Source organism: Miniopterus natalensis, chromosome 18 (assembly GCF_054644295.1).
Source record: "Miniopterus natalensis isolate mMinNat1 chromosome 18, mMinNat1.hap1, whole genome shotgun sequence".
Taxonomy (NCBI): Eukaryota; Metazoa; Chordata; class Mammalia; order Chiroptera; family Miniopteridae; genus Miniopterus; species Miniopterus natalensis.
Genome location: NC_142098.1, coordinates 28,174,786 through 28,188,345, shown reverse-complemented (window position 1 = coordinate 28,188,345; position 13,560 = coordinate 28,174,786). Strand labels below are relative to the sequence as shown.

Below are 13,560 nucleotides of genomic sequence, written 5' to 3'. Positions count from 1 at the left end.
CCTACTCCAAAGATTCTATGGAGGTTTCTCAGCAGGTATATGGGGGCCCAGAAGTTGTAGCTTTAACAAGCTCTCCAGAGAGAGGTGGTCCACAGACCACACCCTTTGAGAATTATTACATTAGAAAGGTTGTAGAAATCAAATTCACACAATCAGGCAACTGAAGGTGCAGGGGAGGGGGTGCAAAGGGGCTCCTGGGCCTGGTGGTGGGTAACTAAGAACAGTGGGACTGCCAGGTGGAGAGGGTTGGTCAGAGGCAAGGGGACTGGGGAAAGAAAGCAGGTGAGCACAGTGCGGGGGAGACAGGAATCTGGGATGCAGGAGAGCGAGCAAGTCAAGAGCTCATCTATGGGTCACCACCTGACTGGACAGGATGGCAGAAATGGCCTTCGGTGCCACCTGAGCTACCTCCAGGCCTTGAAGGGGGAAGGATTTTGACCTGGGGAGATGGGTGTTGGCATTCCAGGTAGAGGAGAGGTAACTAAGACTTGTAATCAGATCAGTTTTCCAGGTCAGTATGGGAGCTGGACAGGAAGGCGCTGATGCCATTGGATGGCCCTGAATGCCACACTAAGGAGTTTGGAGTTTATTTAGGCCAAAGGTGAGAGAGGTCTAGAAAGTTAGGGATATATGTCACCCTCATTGTCTGGGGCAGTATTGAAGAGGGTATACAAGATTTGAGATGGAGTGAGGGCAATGACTGTAGGTCTCCTATTACTAGGCCCACTGAGGCACAGAGTATTTTATTTTATTTTACTTTATTTTAATTTAATCAATCCTCACCTGAGGATATTTTTTTCCACTGCTTTTCAGAGAGAGTAGAAGGGAGGGGGGAGAGAGAGAAACATTGATGTGAGAGAGACACATTGACTGGTTGCCTTCCCCATGTGCCCCAACTAGGTGCGGTGAACAAACTCACAACCAAGGTACATGCCCTTGACCGGTAATCAAACCGCCAACCCTTCAGTGTGCAGGCTGACCTTCTAATCACTGAGCCACACAAGCCAAGGATGGAGCATTTTATTTTTGATTTATTTATATTGGCAAGGAATGGAAGGTTGAGGGAAAGTGAGGGAAGGCTAGGAAAATGGCAGGGGAGGGAAGCCCATCCCCATTTTATGATCTCAGTGGAAAAGGCTGCTATGAGTATATTCTGCTGTCAGGAGAGCCACAGAGATGGGCCCCATGAGTCACTGCTCAGTCCTGCAACCTCAGCCCACAAAGCCTGCTGTGGTCAGCAGCCCAGGCTGGCTCCAGGCTGGCTCCAGGCCCAGCCCCCAGTATTCCCCACTAGGCCTCAGTCTGCCCCCATTTCTATCTGTATCTTTGCCATCAAGGGGCCATGGATCCTGTAGCTTTTGGCCTCTTCTGTGTCCCTTTCAGATAGAGCCTCAGAACCTGTCTCCATTTGTGACTGATTTACATCTGGATCATGGCTGAAGAGCCTCAGGAGGGCAGGGGTAGTGTGACCCATCTCAGGCATCCCCTAAACATTTATTGTTGCTGGAAGTAAGAAGTGGACAGCACATAGTCTCTGTTTTCATGAAGCTAGCTTACAGGGCACATTCTATGTGGAACAAATAAACCAAGGCCTGGCCCTGGCCCTAATCTGTTTGCCTGTGTTCTGGGGTGCTGGGGTTAGCGATGGCCTGTGGCTTAAGGCCTCTTATTTGCCTCTGGTCTTGGGGGGGTATGTGTGCCTGCCAGCAGGTTTCTCCCTCAGCTCTTAGGGCTCCTAGGGGGCCTGGCTGGTGGGTGGGGGTGGGCACACAGTGGGCAGCAGAAGGGGTGGGAGGGAGCAGGAGGCAGTGACTCAGTGGGGTGGCCCTGGGACAGCTGGGGAGGGAGCCAAGGTTGGTCCTGATGCTCACTACAGCTAGAGGAGGGTGGGATGAGAGGACCCATTGGGGATTGGGGATGGAACAGGACAACTCCAAGGCTCCTCTCTTGCAGCCAGATCAGCTCATGAAGAAGACTCCTTGGTAGCTGAGAGTCTGAACTCTGGGTGCTGATGTGACAGCTGGAAGGAGGGGGGATTGCTGTTCCCACTGTGCCTGCTTCTGATGCTCAGGCTCCCTCCTCTGGCAGCCTCCTTGGGCTCACGAGGGAGTCCCTGCCTTAGAGTCAGGGAAGCCATTAAACCCAGGAACCAAGGGCCTGAGCCTGCTGTGGGGCACAGTGTCTTCTTCTGGCCACATAGCCTATCTTCTAATAATCTTCCCACAACTTCTGGGGGGGTGTTAGAGTAGGTCCACTTGTCTCAAACGGACCTCAGAACTGGGAGGGATCTCACAGGTCAACTATCCAAGTGACTTTCACCAGTTGAGGATCCCCTGTCTGAGGGGGAAGTGAGGGCCAGAGCACCAGCACAGCCCAAGTGCTGGTAGCAAGTGGACGCTTGACATACAGGGTCTTTCCTAGTCCCCAGGGCAATCCCAAGAGGAAGAAATGACTTTTTCTTTTCTTTCTTTTTTTTAAAACAAGTGAGTAAAGTGAGGCTGAAAGAGAACTGAGTTGCTGGAGCTCACCCAGCAGGTAAGTGGAGGAGCAGGCCTGGGGTAGTATCTCTCTGGTCTAGACCTCATTCCCAGCTTCCTTGACTAGACTTTGTGGGGAAGGGGGTGTTGGCTGGGGAATGAGTGTATGTGAAAGAAGGAATGTAAGGGAGTGGAGGGTCTGGGCCTGGTGGATTGGTGGATTCTGGCAGGCCTGGTTCAGCTCCCACCCCAGAGACCTCCCTGCCCACTCCCTCTCTCCAGCCCTACAGCAGTCACTCTTCCCATCATGGGATCATACAACTTGTCTCTTGGTGCCTGGGCCTGGAAGGAAGATGAGGGTTGCAGTGGAGGGGACCCTCCCTCCCACCCTCCCTCCTGCCCTCCATGAAGATACCCCTACTGGCTCCTAGCAGCCCCAAGTAGCTGATCTGGGCTTAGGAAGTCTCTCTTTCTAGGGGCGTCTGACACCCTGGGCCCACACTTTTCTCCCGGCTGAGAATGAGTGCTCCTTGTTTTGTTTAGGGAGGCTGGGACAGGACTCCCCCAATATTTCGTGCATTCCAGAGCAGAAGCCCCCTCTCATACACACTCCACCCCCGCAAGCCCTTTCCCCCCACCCCCAGGAGGATCCACGGGCTCACTCACTTGTGCACCTCCACCACCTTCCCCAGCGGGGCCGCTTTTAGGGGAGTGGGCACAGCGGAATGGCCGTTGGTCTCTGCCCCGACCCGACTGAGAAGCTGAGTCACAGTCACTGGGGGCCCTGGGGCTGCGGGTGGAGTGGAGCCGGCTGGGCCCGCGGGGGAGGAGTGGTCAGCGGGCAGCAGGCGCTTTCAGGGTCCGGCCTCCACGCTGTCCGGGCGGCCTTCCGTCCGCCGTCGGGTCTGGCGCGGTGGGCTGTGGCTCCGTCCTCCGTCCCCCAGGGGGCGGCGCGGCGCCGAGACCTCGGATGCCCTGCGCCCCTCCCCGGCGGCCGGGAGGCGGCGCCCGCGGACGCCGGCTGAGCGCTGTTACGCGCCGTCGAGGCTCCGCCGCGGTACGTAGGGGGGCTCCCGGTCGCGCGGCCGCCTGGGCTTCCCTGCTCCCTGTGGCGTCTTCCCTGGGGGGTATGAGTGCGGTGGACCCGGAAGGGTGGAGGCGCACAAGTCCCCGGGCGGGGCGGGGTTCCCGTTGGCCCCCCAAGTGCGAGCACGAGGCAGCGCCCCCAGCATGGGCCTGCAAAGCGGCGAGAGTGCGCTTTCGAGGGTGGGAGGCCACGTGAGCGTAGCCGGGCAGGGCCTGGGTGGAAGGGAGACCCCTGCCTTTCTCCCCTCTCCTCAGGCCTGACCCGCGGCAACATCTGCGCTCCCTGTGCTTGGGCACCAAAACTGGCATCTCCTACAGCGCCTTCTGCCTGCGTCCCCCGCTCCGAGTGCTACCCGACCGTTTTCAACCCTTTTCCTGGATGAGCCGAGGCCTCAGTTCACGCTGAGGCCCCAGCCTCTCTCCCGCTTGCCATGAGCAGCCCCACCCTTAAGGAGTGGGTGATGGAAGGGTCCCTGGGGGATGGGGATGAGTCTCCAGACTCCCAGGGCCATGCCACCGACTGGAGGTTTGCTGTGTGCCGTTTCAGGGATGACTGGGATGAGGAGGAACCTGCTCCCCAGATGCAGGTCAAGGACCCCAATCCTCCAAGACCACCAGCTGGGGCAGCCCAGGGTGAAGGGCTACAGGGCAGCCCCCTGCCTGGGGAGCTTCAATCATCCCCAGGACAGATGGCTGCAGATGGGTCAGGGGATGGCCAGAGGGGCACATTAGGAGGTTCCTCAGGCAAGTCAGAGGAACCAGGCCCCTTTGAAGTGGAGAGCCTCCTAGGCCTAATGTCTTCCCACCTTAGCCTGGCACAAGGCAAGAGTGTCAGCCAAGGGGGAGACTTGGCAGGGGACCCAGGTCCAGGCAAGATAATGACAGCTGGCTTGAACCCTGGAGGTTTGGACAGAGACTCTGTGGACCTTGGAGGCCCTTTATCTGAGACATCATCACAGCTGCTGGAGCGGGGTAAGGGAGACTGGGCGGAGATGTCTTGGAAAGGAGTGGGGGAGTGCCTGGAGAGGGATGCCAAGACTTGGGGAGGGCTCCCACCCTACTCAGGCTGAAGTCTAGGTCCGAGGAGGGGATGTTTGGGTAGGTGGGCCAATGCAGACTCAAGCCATTTCCCTTCCTAAGACGGCAGCGGGTCCAGCCTCCCTAAGCCTGCTGACTACCTTCTGGCCCAAGACCTCGCCTGGGAGCTGCTGGCCAGTGGCATGGCTGCCCTCCCAGGTAGCAGGAGGGACTAGAGGTGGTGGAGGTGGGGTGACTTGATTGGCAGATGTTCACTACCCTCTCCCCACAGGGACTCGGGATGTAGAAGGCCGGGCAGTGCTGCTTTTGTGCGCCCATAGTCACACCTGGCTTCATCCCAAGTGCAGCAGCCATGAACTCATCCGCCTCCTGCTCTACCTGCGAAGCATCCCCAGGTTGTGGAGAGGAGGTTGGGGGGTACACCCTGAGCTAGGAGATGGCAGGGCCTGGGAGTTAGATACTGAACTAAGCCTGCTCCTTTAGGCTTGAAGTACAGGCCTTGGGAATGACTGTGCTAGTGGATGCCCGAATTTGTCCCCCAAGCTCTTCCCTGTTCTGGGGGCTCAGCCAACTGCAAGTGAGTACAGGATTGTAGCTCCTCACCACCAACCATTTCATTTGTGTAGGGTTGGGGCAGGGATGAGTTCAGGTATCTTTCAGGAAGCAGCCCCAGGGTCCGTGCACCAGGTGTTGCTGGTGGGAAAAATGCCAGAGGAAGTGCCTTCAGGGCTGCAGGTACTGAGCCATGTTGGCCAGGGGTGGAGATGGGGTGCTTCCCCACCAGGCCTGGGTCACAACATTATTTTTTCCTGCAGCTAGAGCAGTTGTCCTCTCATCAGAGCCTGCTGACCCACATCTCCACTTCATGGTTACCTGCTTCACTGGGAGGAGGCCTGCCTTACTGCCATCAGGCCTGGCTGGACTTCCGGATGGTCAGTGGACTGGGTGGGGCATAGGGTGGGTATGCAGGCAGTCTGGTCAGCAGAGGAGCCTCTCCCCGGCTGGCTGGAGCAGCACAGAGCTGGCTACAGCATCCTGGAACCCAAGATGCCCGGGATCAGCACTGTGCAATGCTCTGTCATGCCTGCTCACAGCGTCTAGAAGCCCTGCTGCAGAGCTGCCAAGTGGTTTGTATCCTGCTCCAGGGGACCATTGAGAACGTGAAGGATATGCCCCAGCCCATGGAGATTGGGGTGAGTGTCTCCTCCTGACTCTTCCCCAAATACTTCCTGTCTCCCTCTTTTTCGCCCATGCTCATCTCCACCACCTGTGTTGCCTTTAATCACAGGAAGTTGATCAGCTACTGCGGCAGGCACGGGTCCTGATGCAGCATGTGCTAGACTCACCACAGCTGGCATGGCTACAATGCCAGGGGAGTGTGGAGCTGGCATGGCTGAAGCAGGAGGTCCCAGAGGTGACCCAGAGCCCAGACTACAGGTAAGTACAAGACCAGCTCCCAGATCTTGCACCAACATACCATGTCCCCTGCCAATGACTCAGCTGGCTGGCTCAGAACCAGCCAGGATTGTGGTCCCAGGACAGGGTGGAGTGGAGCAAGGCAACTTGCAGGGGCCTTAAGATCGTCTACGTTGTACTAGGACAGCGATGGACAAGGTTGATGAGCTTTATGGCCACGTGGATGGGCTGCTGCACCAACTGACCCTGCAGAGTAACCGCCGAGTACAGGCACTGGAGTTGATCCAGACACTGAAGGCCCAGGAGGGCGGGCTGCACCAGGTGAGAATGACCTGCTTAGATGGGCCCCACCCCTGACCTTAAGCATGACGTCCAACCCACAGCAGCTGTCCTTACCATGTTTGTGCCCCTCCAGATTGAAATGTGGCTACAGCAGGTGGGCTGGCCAGCCCTGGAGAAGCCAAGGGAACCTTCACTAGACATGCTGCTCCAGGCCCAGGGCCCTTTTCGGGAGCTGGATCAGGTTGCCCAGGTGAGTTTGGGCGCTTGTTCATTCTGTAGGTATTGGGGCACTTTGCCAGGCACTAGGAATGCAGGGTGGGTGAAGGCAAATCTAATCTTTTCTCTCTTGGGATTTTCAGTCCAACAGAGAAGTTGTAATTAAAGGTTCAAAGTCATATACATGTGTTTGCAAACTGAGTCAAAGAGCTCGGGAAAGAAGCAATGCATGTGGTTCTACGTGAGTGTGTAATAAAAACATGATCCAGAAGGGGTGTTGGGCAAGCTTTCTTGAGATAGTGACTTTAAAAAAAAAATTTTTTTTAAACAATGATCACCTAGTTTTTTTTGGTTGTTGTTTATCTGTTTTTTTATATCTTTATTGAGTTCAGAGAGAGAAAGGGAGAGAGAGAGAGAGATAGGAACATCAATGATGAGAGAGTCATTGATCGGCTGCCTCCTGCACGCCCCCTGCTGGGGATCAAGCCTGAAACCCAGGCATGTGTCCTGACCAGGAATCGAACCTCGATCTCCTGGATCCTAGGTCGATGCTCAATCGCTGAGCCATGCCCGGCCGGGCCAGATAGTGACTTTAAAAAAAAAAAAAAAAAAAAAAAATATATATATATATATATATATATATTTCAGAGAGGAAGGGAGAGAGAAAGATAGAAACATCAATAATGAGAGTCATCGATCGACTGCCTCCTGAACACCCCCTTCTGGGGGTTAAACCTGCAACCCAGGCATGTGCCCTTACCAGTAACTGAACCGTGACCTGGTTCATAGGTCGGTGCTCAACCACTGAGCCACGTTGGCCGGGCAAGGTAGTGACTTTTGAGATGAGAGATGAAGGATAGGCCAGGGGTAAACCAGGCAGAAGAGGGTTGGAGACATGAGACATTCCAGGCTGAGGGGACAATCAGCATGTGCAAAGGTCCTGCAGCTGTAGGGAGCATGTCTGGCCTGAGGAACGGTAAGAAGGACAGTGAGGTTGAAATGCAGAGCATAAGAGGGAGGGAGAGTAGGATGAGATGAGGTAAAACAAGGCTGGAGGTCAGGGGCCCGATCACTAGGCCCTGTAACAGTGCACAATTTAAGCAGGAAAGTCATATTCAGATCTGTGTTCTAGGAAGATTACCCTAGTTTCTGGGCAGACAACAGTTTGGAGGATGGACATGGAGGGTCCATTGAAGAGGCAATTGCAGTGGTCCAGCTGGGAAGTGGTTACTCTGGCCAGGATGATAGCAGAGAGGATGGATTTGAGAAATTGATGGGATTTGATGGTGGATATATGAGAGGATAAGTGGGAGAGGGAGATTGTAAGAATGAATGGGTTCTGTTTCCTGAGAGAGGTACCAGGAGGCAAGGAATTTCTGGAGGAAGGGCATATGTGAATCCAGTCTTGGGTGTACTTTGGAGATGAGCGTGTGGGAATAAGAGGAAGACCTGTCAGGATTGGGCCTGTCACTTAGAGGAGAGATCTGGCCGCAGAGGGTCACTTGGTAGATGTGGGTATGTGGGTGACATTTGAAGTGTGGTTACACAAGATTGCCTGGGGGGAGAGAGTGGACAGTCTTCAGGAGCCTCAGTGTTCAATGGCCCGGTTAAGGGTCTGGGAGCAGGAGGAGTCATCACCAGAGATGGACAAGCAGAATGGGGAGGGCTTGAATGTTGCTGAGCTGTGGAGTCAGATGAGTCCTGAGACCTGCTGGGAGGTGGATCGAAGTGGGATTGGAGTGGGCTGATGAGGTGAAGACACAGTGACAATGAGGAGAGACAATTTCTCCAGGAAGGTTTGGCTGTGGGGAGGGGTTAAGAGTGAAAAGGAAATGTGTGGGAAGTGGAGGGAGGGTCTTTGATGACAGGAGAGACTGATACTGATGAGTAGATGTCAGCAGAGACCTGGGCTCGGGGACTAGACTACCAGACCCAGCCACTGAGCCCAGCCTCTGTCTCCAGGAGCAGGTCAGGCAAGGGGAGAAGTTTCTGCAGCCACTGGCTGGCTGGGAAGCAGCTGAACTGGGCCCCCTCGGGGCCCGCTTTCTGGCCCTGCAAGCCCAGCTGACTGAATTCTCTAGGGCTTTGGCCCAGCGGCGGCAGTGGCTGGCAGATGCTGAGAGGCTGTTGTGCTTCTTCAAGCAGGTATGTGCGGGGTCCTGTCCCTGACTCCAGGTGGTCAGTAGGGCCAGAGGGGTGGCTGCCCAGCTCCTCCACAGCCTGAGCTCTTCCTGGCTGTCCTTCCTGTTCTCCTTGTCTTCAGTCTGACCCCTAAATCCAATCACTGGGGATGTGGCCTGGGGCCAGCACTCTGTGGAGATAGGGAGGGGGAGAAGGTCTTGGTGGGATCCTCCTCCTGTGTGGCCTTGGTGTTGCAGGCCTCAACATGGGCTGAGGAGGGACAGCGGGTGTTGGCAGAGTTGGACCAGGAGCACCCAGGGGTCGTGCTGCAACGCCTGCAGCTGCACTGGACCAAGTACCCTGACTTGCCTCCTGCCCACTTCCGAAAGATGTGGGCTCTGGCCACAGGGCTGGGCTCTGAAGGCATCCGCCAGCAGTGCCGCTGGGCCTGGGCACAGTGCCAGGACACCTGGCTGGCCCTGGACCAGAAGCTAGAGGCTGCACTGAAGCCACCACCAACGGGCAGCACAGCTAGCCTGTGTGTCAGCCAGGTCCCAGCTGTGCCTGCCACCCCTCCCCTGAGGAAGGCCTACAGCCTTGATCGGAATCTGGGGCAGAGTCTCAGAGAGTCTGTCTATCACTGCCACCATGCAGCCACTGTGGCTGCCTGCCACAGACCAGAGGCTAGATATGGTGCCCAGCCAGGGTTATCCCCCACCATGCCTCTGTCAGGCAGCTCTGATCCCAGGAGTCCCAACAGGTACGGGCATTGGACAGGGCAGGGAGGGGAGTGGCGGGGTAGATGCCTAGGGTCCTCACTTCACCTACCTGGTAGGCTCCAGTTGGTGTTGGCAGAGATGGTGGCTACAGAGCGGGAGTATGTCCGTGCCCTTGACTATACCATAGAGAACTACTTCCCCGAGCTGGATCGCCCTGATGTGCCGCAGGGCCTCCGTGGCCAGCGTGCCCACCTCTTTGGCAACCTGGAAAAGCTGCGTGACTTCCACTGCCATTTCTTCCTGCGTGAGCTGGAGGCCTGCACGCGGCACCCACCCCGGGTGGCCTATGCCTTCCTGCGCCACGTAAGCCCCCTCGTCCCCCTGGCCCCTTGCTGATTCTCCCACACTCAGTAAAGCTGTTTGGCATCTGCTTGGTCCCAGGCCTTGTGCTGGGTACAGCTGTGAGTGAGACTAATAGGGCCCTGCCCCTCAGGATGCTCATATTTAAGTAGAGGAGACGTAAAAGTGAAAAAGTTTATTTCAGATTATAGTAGGGGCTAGGAGGAAAATAATCAGGATAGATGGATGATTGTGAGTTACCAATGGGGCAGGGGGTCCCCATTTGAGAGAGCAGTTAGGCCTGTGAGGAGCTGATGTTCAAGCTGAGGCCAGATGGAGAGGCTGGAGTCAGTGTGCCATCATAGGAAGGAGCAATTGCAAAGCCTGTGGCAGGAAAGACACCCGGTGGTCAAGGAAGAGACAGGTCAGAGTGTCTGTGTATAGTGAGCAGAGGAGTAGATCAAGGTGAGATAAGACCAGAGGGTGTTCTTAGAACCGTGGGAGGAGCCAAGCTGGGTGCAGGACTTTTTCCCCAGAAGGCCTGTGGGCACACCGTTTGTGCACAGGGCCTGTTCTTGCCAGATCACCCCTCATTCAAAGCAGGGCAGATTGGATCTGCAGTAGGAGGCCTTCTTGGGAGCCACCTGTTGGCATTTTGGTCCTCTCAAGCTGAGAGTTATCTGGCCCAGGCAAGGGCAGCCTTTGGGAGCTGGCCCCCTTGCATCTGGAGCTGAGCTACATGTCCTCGCAGAGGGTGCAGTTTGGGATGTATGCGCTGTACAGCAAAAATAAACCTTGCTCCGATGCCCTGATGACCAGCTACGGTCACTCCTTCTTCAAGGTAGGTGAGCCTGAGTCTGATGGGGGGGTAATGGCGGGAGTACCCTGAAGTTGCCTGATGGTCTCCCGTCCACCTGGCAGGACAAGCAGAGAGTGCTGGGGGACCACCTGGACTTGGCCTCCTACCTGCTGAAGCCCATCCAGCGCATGAGCAAGTATGCACTGCTGCTCCAGGAGCTGGCGCGGGCCTGCGGGGGGCCTACGCAGGAGCTCAGTGCCCTGCAGGCCGCCCAGAGCCTGGTGCGCTTCCAGTTGCGACACGGTAATGACCTGCTTGCCATGGACGCCATCCAGGGCTGTGACGTGAGTCATGCCAAGCCATGGTGGGCAGGTGCAGTGGGTGTCAAGGGAAGGGGCCAAAGAAGCTGGGCACCCACTGGGCCCCAACTCGGCAGGTTAACCTCAAGGAACAGGGGCAGCTGGTGCGACAAGATGAATTCACAGTGCGGACTGGGCGTCACAAGTCCCTGCGCCGCGTTTTCCTCTTTGAGGAGCTGCTGCTCTTCAGCAAGCCTCGCCGAGGACCCACAGGCATCGACACATTTGCCTACAAGCGCTCCTTCAAGGTAGGCCCACCAGCCCCTGCCCTGGGCCCCTGCTTCACCATGTCTCACCACATCCCTCTCCTGGCCACACAGATGGCAGACCTTGGCCTTACTGAGTGCTGTGGGGATAGCAACCTGCGCTTTGAGATCTGGTTCCGCCGTCGCAAGGCCAGGGACACTTTTGTGCTACAAGCCACCAACTTGGCCACCAAGCAGGCTTGGACGGCTGACATCTCTCGCCTGCTCTGGAAGCAGGCTGTCCACAACAAAGGTATGTCCCTGGCCCCACTTCACCCCCTACTCCCCTTTCCAGAGAGCTTATGTGGTCCCACAGGGGCCCAGGGAGGGCCTAGGGACCTAGAAATGCTTGGGAAGTGGGGAGGAGGTCAAGCAGCAGCAGCAGCCAATGCAGGGGAAAGAACCTCAAAGTTAGCAGTCCTGCTGTCACTGTCTCTGACCATGGACACAGTATTAATCTTTTTGAGTATCACCCTCATCTCTAAAAGGGGAATTACACCTGCCCACAGGATGGTTGGGAGGAGAGAGTCTGGCACCACCAAGGCTCAATGCACAGGATGATTTATCTGCTGGGAATGGGTGTCAAGGAAAGACATTTAAGGGGGCAAATAGCCCAGCTGACATGACTCAGTAGTTGAGCATCGACCTATGATCCAGGAGATTCTGGTTCGATTCCCAGTCGGGGCACATGCCTGGGTTGCAGGCTCGATCCCCAGTAGGGGGTGTGCAGGAGGCAGCCAATCAATGACTCTTTCATCATTGATGTTTCTATCTCTCTACCCGTCTCCCTTCCTTTCTCTGAAATCGATAATTTATATATATATAAATATAAAAATAAGGGGCAGGAGATAGAGGCCAAGAGCCAGGCCAATGTCATAAAGGGCCCCAGCTAAGCCCACTCTCTACCCAGAGGTGCGCATGGCTGAGATGGTGTCCATGGGTGTGGGGAACAAAGCCTTCAGGGACATCGCCCCGAATGAGGAAGCTATCAGCGACCGCACCATCAACTACGTTTTGAAGTGCAGAGGTAGCTTTATCGGGTGGGGGTGAGGAAAGCTGTGTGGGAGGCAACATGGACCTCTGTCAGCCCCCGTCTTCACTCCCCTCAGGGCCTTGACCCAGGTGGGCTCTCACCTGTCCCAACCTGACCCTCTCTCTTATGCAGAAGTTCGTTCTCGGGCCTCTATTGCTGTGGTCCCATTTGACTATGACAGCCCCTATCTGGGGGCCTCGAGCTCCCTTCCTGCAGACCCTGCCTCCGGCTCTGTACTGGGGTCCCTCAACCTGCACCTGTACAGAGACCCAGCTCTTCAGGGCCTCCGCTGGCCGCTGTATTCTACCAGCTTCCCAGAGGAAACAGCGCTGGAGGCTGAAGGGGAGCTGGGCAGCCATCCATCCTTAAGTAGGTCTGGGCCTAGCCAGAGGCAGGAGGGCATGACTTGGGGTCTGGGCTGCCCCTGCTAACAGCTCACCCACTCTCCTGCCCTAGCTCCTGAGGACTCAGAGGTCTCATCCCAGTGCCCATCAGCCAGTGGCTCCAGTGGCTCTGACAGCAGCTGTGTGTCAGGGCAGGCCCTGGGCCGGGGCCTTGAGGACTTCTCCTATGTGAGTGCCATTTTGCCCCACCAGCCCCTCCCCAACCCAGTCTGGGCCTATGGCTGCCTTTCCTTTAGGTGGAAGTGAGGCTGGGTGGACCAAAGCCATTCCCCAGAGAACCCACCTGAACCAGGAAAATAAGACACTCATGCCTAGGTTGGCACCACAGGTCTGAGCCCAGGCTCTCAGATGAGCAGTGGATCCAGCAGCCTGTAGCTCCAAGGAACATCACCTCTCTCTGGATCTATGGCCAGGGCATAGCTGGCACCGGAGCCACTTCCAGCCCACATGCACTGCCGTATCGACTACACCTTTGACGTCTATGCCTACTAGACATACTGGCAGGGGAGTCTACTGCAGAGCCTGAACAAGCACCCTGATCCTGGGTTCCTGGCTCCCTGTCCCCTTCTGTCTCCTCTCTGGTTCCCACCCCCATTGAGGGTTAGGATTAGATTAGAGCAGAAGGTGGGTGTTTCCATGCTCAAGGCTGGTGGGCACCAAGTGGCTCCGGGCAGTGACTAGGCTGCCCCACTCACTCCTCAGGAGGAACACAAGCAAGTTCCCAGCAGCTGCTTCCCAACCCTTGGTCTCAAAGCCAAGCTCCTCAAACTGAGGGGCAAGCCCACCCCTAGTGGGCCCTTACTCTTGCCTGCCCTAGCTCCCCAGGCCATCCCCTCCTTACCTGGGTCAGTTTGGTTATACTGATTCATTGCCTTTTGAATAGCTTTCAGTTAGATTTGTTGTCCAAAATTATTTCACTGGTTGTTAGGTTTTGGCGTCTCAGAGAGGGAGTCTAGGCCTTTGACTTGTTATTTACTCTTTTATTTGTTTACAATAAAAAATAGACTGATACATGCATTCTGGGGG

At 56.1% G+C, this 13,560-nt stretch overlaps 1 protein-coding gene across 1 annotated transcript; it reads left to right on the top strand.

Moving 5' to 3' along the window:
* Window positions 1-3,977: 3,977 nt before the first annotated feature.
* On the top strand, window positions 3,978-13,189 carry PLEKHG4 (pleckstrin homology and RhoGEF domain containing G4). The gene is made up of 21 exons (XM_087827192.1): window positions 3,978-4,535; window positions 4,704-4,799; window positions 4,873-4,996; window positions 5,085-5,178; window positions 5,262-5,336; window positions 5,417-5,533; window positions 5,696-5,794; window positions 5,890-6,038; window positions 6,200-6,338; window positions 6,433-6,549; window positions 8,478-8,660; window positions 8,894-9,396; window positions 9,472-9,718; window positions 10,446-10,535; window positions 10,616-10,837; window positions 10,930-11,100; window positions 11,173-11,350; window positions 12,008-12,124; window positions 12,263-12,499; window positions 12,587-12,702; window positions 12,863-13,189. Exons 1-21 carry the CDS (start codon window positions 3,995-3,997, stop codon window positions 12,866-12,868), a joined length of 3,621 nt encoding a protein of 1,206 aa, XP_087683318.1. The 5' UTR covers window positions 3,978-3,994; the 3' UTR covers window positions 12,869-13,189.
* Window positions 13,190-13,560: the final 371 nt, after the last annotated feature.

Excerpts from the sequence above, each read along its gene's own strand:
- PLEKHG4 (XM_087827192.1), top strand. The coding sequence starts at position 3,995 with ATGAGCAGCCCCACCCTTAAGGAGTGGGTGATGGAAGGGTCCCTGGGG. Across the intron at positions 4,997-5,084 it reads TACCTGCGAAGCATCCCCAG|GCTTGAAGTACAGGCCTTGG; the intron begins GTTGTGGAGAGG and ends CTGCTCCTTTAG. Across the intron at positions 5,795-5,889 it reads CCCAGCCCATGGAGATTGGG|GAAGTTGATCAGCTACTGCG; the intron begins GTGAGTGTCTCC and ends CTTTAATCACAG.